This window comes from Vicia villosa, linkage group LG2 (assembly GCF_029867415.1).
Source record: "Vicia villosa cultivar HV-30 ecotype Madison, WI linkage group LG2, Vvil1.0, whole genome shotgun sequence".
Classification (NCBI taxonomy): Eukaryota; Viridiplantae; Streptophyta; class Magnoliopsida; order Fabales; family Fabaceae; genus Vicia; species Vicia villosa.
This window is the reverse complement of record NC_081181.1, coordinates 209,246,522-209,254,968: the sequence shown is the minus strand read 5'-3', so window position 1 is coordinate 209,254,968 and position 8,447 is coordinate 209,246,522. Positions and strand designations below refer to the sequence as shown.

At 33.9% G+C, this 8,447-nt stretch overlaps 1 protein-coding gene across 1 annotated transcript; it reads left to right on the top strand.

Annotated features, from left to right (window-relative positions):
- The first annotated feature begins 268 nt into the window (after nt 1-268).
- Nucleotides 269-8,447, top strand: LOC131653742 (protein STRUBBELIG-RECEPTOR FAMILY 3-like). Its single transcript, XM_058924014.1, has 18 exons — nt 269-505; nt 605-626; nt 855-1,012; nt 1,864-1,993; nt 2,084-2,155; nt 2,576-2,641; nt 2,728-2,799; nt 2,903-2,974; nt 3,085-3,156; nt 3,237-3,302; nt 4,202-4,267; nt 5,066-5,472; nt 5,587-5,966; nt 6,265-6,536; nt 6,833-6,971; nt 7,321-7,457; nt 7,542-7,698; nt 7,995-8,447. Exons 3-18 carry the CDS (start codon nt 892-894, stop codon nt 8,088-8,090), a joined length of 2,325 nt encoding a protein of 774 aa, XP_058779997.1. The 5' UTR covers nt 269-505; nt 605-626; nt 855-891; the 3' UTR covers nt 8,091-8,447.

Genomic DNA, 8,447 nt, shown 5'->3' with positions numbered 1-8,447 from the left:
AGCGCAAATTTCATTTTATTGAAAAATAAAAAAAAATATTGACTGACAATTTTTTTAATCAGTAATTTTATTTTTAAAATATAATTAATTTATTATAAGACACGTGGTAGTATTTTTCAATAAATTTATTAATTCTTGTGCACAATCTTAACCAATTACTATTAATTTAAAAAAAAAACTTAAAACAACATCTATTATTGGAGGGAGTAATTAATTGGCCGTTACGTTGCAAAAGACAAGGGAACAACAACACACTCCATGATTAAACAAACATGGCAGCAAAGCAGAGTAACTGCACGCGCCAATGGTGGAGCGTGGTAATAATACAAATTTCTCCATTCTAACAGATAAGCACTTCCAGATCAGTACACACACGGACTCTTTTGTTCTTTGAAAATAATTAGAGCTCACAGAAAGAGAAAAACCGTGTCTCACAGAATAGAATCTTTTTCACTGCACCTTCTCTCTCTATCTCTCTCTTCTTTTTCTTCACCTTTTTCTTAAGGTCAGAGTTTTTAGAAATTCAATGTCTATGTGATTACGTTCTCACCATTGATTTTGCTCCCAATCTTAACCGTTAAGTTTTCTTACTTTCTAATTTCAGCATTATCTCTTCACTTTCTAAAGTAAGTTCATACTTTTCTCAGATTTCATTTCTACTGTTTATTTATTTATTTATGATAGTCGAGTTCAGTGTAGTTTAGTATTATGCAGTTTTTGTGCCTGTGTAGAATAATAATAATTTATTTTGATTTTGTTTTTTTTTTTGTTTTGACTTGCTTGATTGTGTTGAATGTGTGGCAATTTTGTTTTGGTTGATTGAATTTTCTGAAAACTTGCTGTTTTTTTTTCAGTTGAAGATTGAAGTTGATTTGGGGATCAGTGAGTCAGATGATGAGATCTACTTTACAGTACAAGAGAATGGAATTGAAAATTCAGTTACAAATTCTATTTGGATTGATGTTGATCTGTATAGTGCAGTTTTCACTTGCAGCTACCAATCCCTCTGATGGTACTTTTAATCCGCTTTTCATGCTTTCTTCATTTTGTATATCTACAGTAATGATTTGGGTTAATAATCTAATCTAGCTCCCTTGCAAAACTGATGTATTGAATTTCTGCTTCTGTGCCTCTTTTGTTTATTTATATGTTCACATGTTTCTTATTCAAGTCAAAATTATGCAGCCTGTTCTGCTTCTGCTTATGTGTTTCCTTGTAGTACCGGGTTTTAAAATAAAGGTCTATATAATGTGACTGGCTGAGGTCATGATAATTCAAATTGAGGAGAATTTGGTAAAATGCAGCCTCAATCACAGTCATGTTTTGGCTTTGTCAACAAAATTTAAACCGCTATATTGGCGCAAATTGTGGTTTCAGACCTTTATTTAAACCCCTGCGTGTACCTAGTTTATTAAGGCTATCTTTGGATTGGCTTCTAACTTGGAGCTTCTCAATTAAGTCAGGTTTATAGTTTTCTTATATACAAGTTCCTTGTATTTTATAAGTTTATAGGTATTTATGGAGAAGTTAAATGAGAAAGCTTCTAAAGAGAGTTAAGAGGATTATTTCAATTTGTGTGTAAAACAGTTGTTTAAAAAACTCATAGCTATAACAGCATTACTTATATTATCTTTTGTATGTATTTGTGAAGAAGTTTATCTCGACAGACTATATGTGTCCTGCTCCTGCCTTTGGACCAATGTATGCTGAGGCAATTGAATTGTGTGACTGTGTTTTGAATTGCAATAGATGGTTTATGAATTGCCACTAGCAACAAATCCTCGATTATTTTCATCTTTCTGCGGTTTATTATATTACTGTTTATTATAATACGATGGTCCTAAAATTTTGTAATTGTATCAGTCGCTGCAATTAATAGATTATATGCTGCATTGGGCAATCCTGTACTTTCTGGGTGGGTTTCTAGCGCGGGAGACCCATGCGGAGAAGCGTGGCAAGGCGTTCAATGTAATGATACACTCATACAAGAAATGTATGTTGTCACTTTTTCTTGCTTAATTGTATCAATTATATCTTACAAAATGAATGACCATTAGCACACTTTTCATTCAATGTTTAACAGAACTTTGGTTGGTGCAAATTTGGGAGGAGAACTTGGTGATAGCTTAGGAACGTTTGTTTCTATCAAATCAATGTAAATGAAACTCTCTCTTCTTTACTCTTGCTGCTTGCAATCTATGCATATATTTGGTTCTGCTATGTTGAAAATTGATTTTGGAAGAACTATTTTGTAAAATTGATTCCGACTTAAAGATAATTGAATGTAAAGTGACTTATGTTTGAATAGTTCATGTAAGTGTGAGTTGAACATTAAATTTGAGGGTAAAATTGAATTGTAGAAGCAAAAGCTCCAAATTTTAGTTTCAAGTTAGAATCAACTATAGAGACAAAATTGATTCAACTATAGTACATCGAAACATGTCAAAATCAATTCTGCACCTCTGGAATTGGATTTACCTCATCCAAAAGTGGAACCAAACATACAATATATGTCCATGATTTTCATTGGCCATCTGCCTTATATTTTCTCTATGCTTCATGTTTTTCGGGGCAGAACTCTAAGCAACAACCACATTGGAGGAAGTATTCCATCGAGTTTGCCAGTCACCTTGCAAAACCTGTATGTGTTACCTACCTGTGTAATACTATCTCTCATTCTCTTCCAACAAATTATGCAAAATGACTAGATGGTTTGTACTTTCACAGTTTCCTTTCGGGTAACCAGTTCAATGGAAGTATTCCCGTCTCTTTATCGACATTGACAGAACTTACTGACATGTGAGTTTGTTGCTTCTTCTAAAATTTTTATTTTAAATTCTAATAGTAGCTATTGTTAACTGTGATGCAAGTATGAAAATGAGATTGAATTACCTTCTTTCAGGTCTCTTAATGATAATCTGCTGACTGGAGAAATACCAGACGCCTTTCAGTCTCTTACGCGATTGATCAATCTGTAATGCCTCATTTCAATTAATCTTTTACACACACATTCACACTGTTGAATGAAACTCTTTTAGCTTCATTGTATATAAATTATTTAACTAACCACACACTGACATGCAGAGATTTATCTAATAATAATTTGAGTGGGGAATTGCCTCCATCTGTAGAGAGTTTGTCATCTATGACGACCTTGTGAGTACCGTTTCTTGATAAGGTGATTTGTATCTTTATTATCTGCCAATCAATCTAACCTTTTCCTTCCTTGTTGACAGAAATTTACAGAATAATAGCCTGTCTGGGACACTCGATGTTTTACAAGACCTTCCACTGACAGAATTGTACTTCTCTTGACCATGTTTCGTATAAATTTTGTATGACATTAGCTTGGTTAAAATAAACAACTAGACTCTAGTTTCATCTGATTTAAATTTCGGTTCCCATAGTTATTTTTTTAGATACCAGTCCATATGAATTTACTCATTTGGATTTTGGTCCCTGAGGGACAAGGCGTTAATAATTAGAAACTGTAGTATAAATGCCTCATAATAAATAGGGACCACTACTGTATAGAACCAAATTCATAAGAACAAAACTAGAGTAATATCTTGTTGGCACTACTAGGTGGGGTCAGTTACATGAATCAGCTGATGCCATAGAATTGAATCATGCATCTGGTTCCAAACCTCTAAATCATTCTTTATAATTTGGCTTTTAGTTTTACCTATTCTCCTTCTGTCTTTAACTGTTGGGCTCTTCTTCGTGTGGTCTACTCTTTTTACCGGGTATTTTTACATGTCTTCTCCATACATGTCCAAACCACGTAAGACGCAGTTCAATCATTTTCTCTTCCATAGTGGCTACCCTAATTTTCTCTTTAATAATTGTATTTTTTATTCTATCTTTTCTCAACATAAAATTTTCATCTCTGAGACAATGTGTATACTTTTTTGTTGGGTTTTTATTGTCCATAAATCATTGTAAGGCTTATAGCTATAAAGATTAGAGATCGATACCATCAAAAAGTAATTGGGACCGAAATTTAATTTGGTTTAAACTGATGGTTTTTTAAATTTATTTTAGCCTATTTGTTTAGACAATTGTTTTATGTTACTATTCTACTAATGGATTTTAGAGCTTTTTGGAACTTGAATGAATATTAGGATTTGATACAATTTTGAAGTTTTTTTAACTGTGATTCTCTCTCTTAAGACGTGCTTATTCTATCATATTTGAACAGGAATGTTGAGAACAACCAGTTTTCTGGATCAATACCTCCAAAGTTGTTAACCATCCCTAACTTTAGGTGAGAATTTTAAAACATAGTAAAGTATTTGCTTCCTTATCATATGAGATGATTTTCTGATTCAGAAGATTATGAAGATGGAATTGGAACTTGGTTTTCCGGACTATTTCCATGTAAATATCTGTAAAGCTGTTAATTCCAAAGATGTGCAGTTTTGCAATTAACAAAAAACATTTTGGCATTAGGCTTTTTTTCCTGCATAATTTCTGTAGCACTGCAAATCACAAAAGCAACCAATTGTATGCTTCATCCATTTATACAGCTAGTCAATATAAGTCTCAAAGGTTTGAGAGGTATATGAGTTAAGATGTTTTATAGTCAGTGTGCATTTGACGAGGTTTATATTTTTTAAATTGTTTTCGGCTTTATATTTGCTCTAGAAAAATTTGTACTCTATGAAATTTTTAAACAATTTGTGATGAAGGACCTATGTATGATTGAAAATATGATGTATAATAATTGTGCTTGAAATTTGTGTTTCTTGACCTGTTAAATCAAATGTTGCCTTTCCTTTGAAATTTAAATGGGTGATAGTAAAACATCACAGGAACTGAGGAACATTGCTATATTAAAACCGAAACCATAAAACTACACAGTTTATCATCTATCATCATCATTATTTTTGCAGTTTTCTTGTATATCTAGAAAAATGTAGTGTTTATTCCATTATCAAAGTTTCCATTATTTTCTGTTTGTTTTTTTGTATCTCATCAGAAATTTGAGTGACATATATCAATATTTATCTATAACTTTGGTGCTTCAATAGGACAATAACTCATTGTGATATTTTATATGCAGTAAAGATGGAAACCAATTTACTCCTGATGATGGTAATGCTACTATAGCACCTGCTCGTCCACCTCATTCTCCAATAACAGCTTCACCATCAGGAACTGTGGTTCCTGGGACACCATTTTTTGGACGGGTACCTCCTAAACATGCCAAGGGACCAACTGCATCCAAGAAATCAAGTTCTGAGAAATCGAAAACAAACACTAAAAGAGTGGTTTGGATTACCATTTCATGTGTATTGGGGTTTATCATCTTGGCACTGGCACTTGTTCTCTTTCTTCCAAGATGTAGCAAAAGGGAACGGGTTGACAGAACCTCCAAGCAACATCTGATTGGAGCATATGGAGGCGAAAGAACAAATCCTTGGAGGAATAATGGGGCTCTAGTCCAACCACCTAGTCAAACTGAGAAAGGCAAATATTCATGTTTTTTTTGTTCCATAAATCATTTTCTAACATTTAGTTTCCCTTGTAAGGATTGTACCACTTTAATCATTTAACTTTTTAAATAAATTTTAATTTTGACAGTAGTGAAAGGGGCTGTTGTAAGGCCAAAAGAAAACCGTCAAGCAGAGAAAAAAGAACAAAGAATGGAAACAATTCCAAAGCTATTAAGTCATGAGATTGATATGGGTGCAATAGATCTAGATTCATTGCCACCTTCACCCCCACCCCCACCCCCACCTCCTCCTCCACCACTTTCCGCTGAGAAGGTGGTTGTTGAGCCAACCACATTCCCTGGAGGGTCTAACATCAATCCTTCCAAAAGAAGTCCAGTTCCTCCCACCTTTGCAAAATCTTTCACCATTGCATCCCTTCAACAGTATACAAATAGCTTTTCTCAAGACAATCTTATGGGATTAGGCATGTTGGGAAGTGTATATAGGGCAGAACTTCCTAATGGGAAGGTAAAATTGTTGCTTATCAGTTATGCTTGTTTTCTATAAGTACGAGTACTAATCTGTTAGTTTTCTGTCTACTTCTGCTTTTAATATTTTGCCAAAACATTTCCTGAATTACATATTAATGAGATAAATGAATATATATTGTTACGTAATATCATATGTTTAACAACTGATATTTTCAGTCACATCTTGATTCAAATTTCTCTATTTCTCTTTCCCTTGGTCAGAAAGTCTTGTAAATTTTATACATATTAGGATTGATTCAAATATTAACATTTACTCTTTCTGTATGAATTGTTAGATACTTGCTGTGAAGAAACTAGACAAGAGAGTTACAGACCACCAAGAAGATGATGAGTTTCTTGAATTGGTAAACAATATCGACAGAATTCGGCATCCAAATGCTGTTGAGCTTATTGGGTACTGTGCGGAGCATGGGCAGAGGCTTCTGATCTATGAATACTGCTGTAATGGGTCGATGTATGAAGCACTTCATTCAGATGATGACTTCAAAACAAGACTGTCTTGGAATGCTCGTATTCGGATAGCACTTGGAGCAGCCAGAGCCTTAGAGTAAGTCCAAGTAACTATTGGCACTAAGAAAAAATATTTGCCCTTAGGCTGTTGACCCGCAGCTTATAGTGAGTGCAATTATTTTCATTTTCAAATGTAGTTTATCCTGCCTTCCTGAATTTTGGAGTATGCCTTGGATTAATTTCGGGCCGGAAGTACTTTTGCTAAAATGTCGGGACTAATAAACATCTAGAACTTTGTGCAAATTTGATTGTGAACTTAACATAATATAATACTACTAATAATGCATCTTTATGCGAAACTTAGAGTCTAATACTTGGTTTACCTCCGACAAGGTACTTGCATGAGCAATGTCAGCCACCTGTTATACACAGAAATTTCAAGTCTGCCAACATTCTACTTGATGAAGATCTATCTGTCCGTGTATCTGACTGTGGTTTGGCTCCATTAATTACTAAAGGTGCTGTACGTCAGGTAAGAGAGTATGGAATTTTACAAAACAATATTTGGAAACTGTACAATTTGTTTCGAACTGAATAGCATAGTTCTTTTAGTTAATGACTAAGAGGTCTTTAGTTACACTTTCTTAACTTCATCTTTTTCATTTGGTATTTCAATTATCTAGAATAAGTCTGTAAGAGAGTTCTAATTGAAGAAAAGGGTAATATAGTTGATTGAACATTACTTTCGTGAAACAGTATATTTATTGAGTTTCTTATTTCTTGGAAAAGACCTAAAATGAGAATTATTTTGTAATAAAGGGAATAATTGTTGGTGTAATTTGCGTTATAGCAGTATAATAACACTCATGTTTTATATTCAGCTCTCAGGACAGCTGCTAGCAGCTTATGGCTATGGGGCTCCAGAATTTGAGTCAGGAATTTACACCTACCAAAGCGACGTGTACAGCTTTGGAGTCGTTATGTTAGAACTTTTGACAGGCCGTCAGTCCTATGACAGGTGAGACACTAACAAAATTACTTTAACATCTATTTTTGGTTCTTCCATGGACTTTAGTTCATGTATTGCTTACATCTTGAACAGGACACGCCCTCGAGGAGAGCAGTTTCTTGTAAGATGGGCAATTCCTCAACTTCATGATATTGATGCATTATCAAGGATGGTTGATCCTTCTCTAAATAAAGCTTACCCTGCCAAATCGTTATCAAATTTCGCAGACATTATTTCTAGATGTGTTCAGGTAAGCTACTCAGTCTAAAGATAAAAATTTCCTGCTGTAGGAGAACACTGCATTTACATCCAGTGAACAATCTCAGAAACTAATTTGAGATCAAACGACTCAAGTTACGTAATAGCTAAATCAGTTTTAGACGATCTCTATCAATGATTTAGATCGAAAAGTTGAAATTAAAAACCGTGTCACATAATTACAACATAGAATCTATTTCGGAATCAGAACTTAATTACAGTTTTTTTATAGTTTACTGGTTTATGCCATGCAATTGATTTCCTCTCTTTATATATAATCTAATGCAGTCCGAGCCAGAATTCAGGCCAGCAATGTCAGAGGTGGTTTTGTATTTGCTAAATATGATAAGGAGAGAGTCTCAACAAAATGAATCAAATGAATGATGAAAATGGTAATGATATTTGGATATAAGAGTGATGTGCAAGAATTTACCTGTGATTCAAAATCTCAACATTTGAAGATATGCATGTCCTAACATCCTAGGAGGGTTTGTTACTTCCAATGAAATGCTAACCATCCAATATTCACATGCCAATGCCAAGTTCTGCAAGGATGTTTATCCCATCAGCTTCAGAGAATTTTAGGCACCAATGCTCCTGTAGTTATTATATTTATTTATAATTTAATGTGTGATATCTTTCATGGTTCATTAAACCATGCCATGTTGCCCTAGTAACTCATCCATTTGTTTATTTGATAATTGATCCACATTGTGGATGAGTGAATGTGATTTTTTAGCA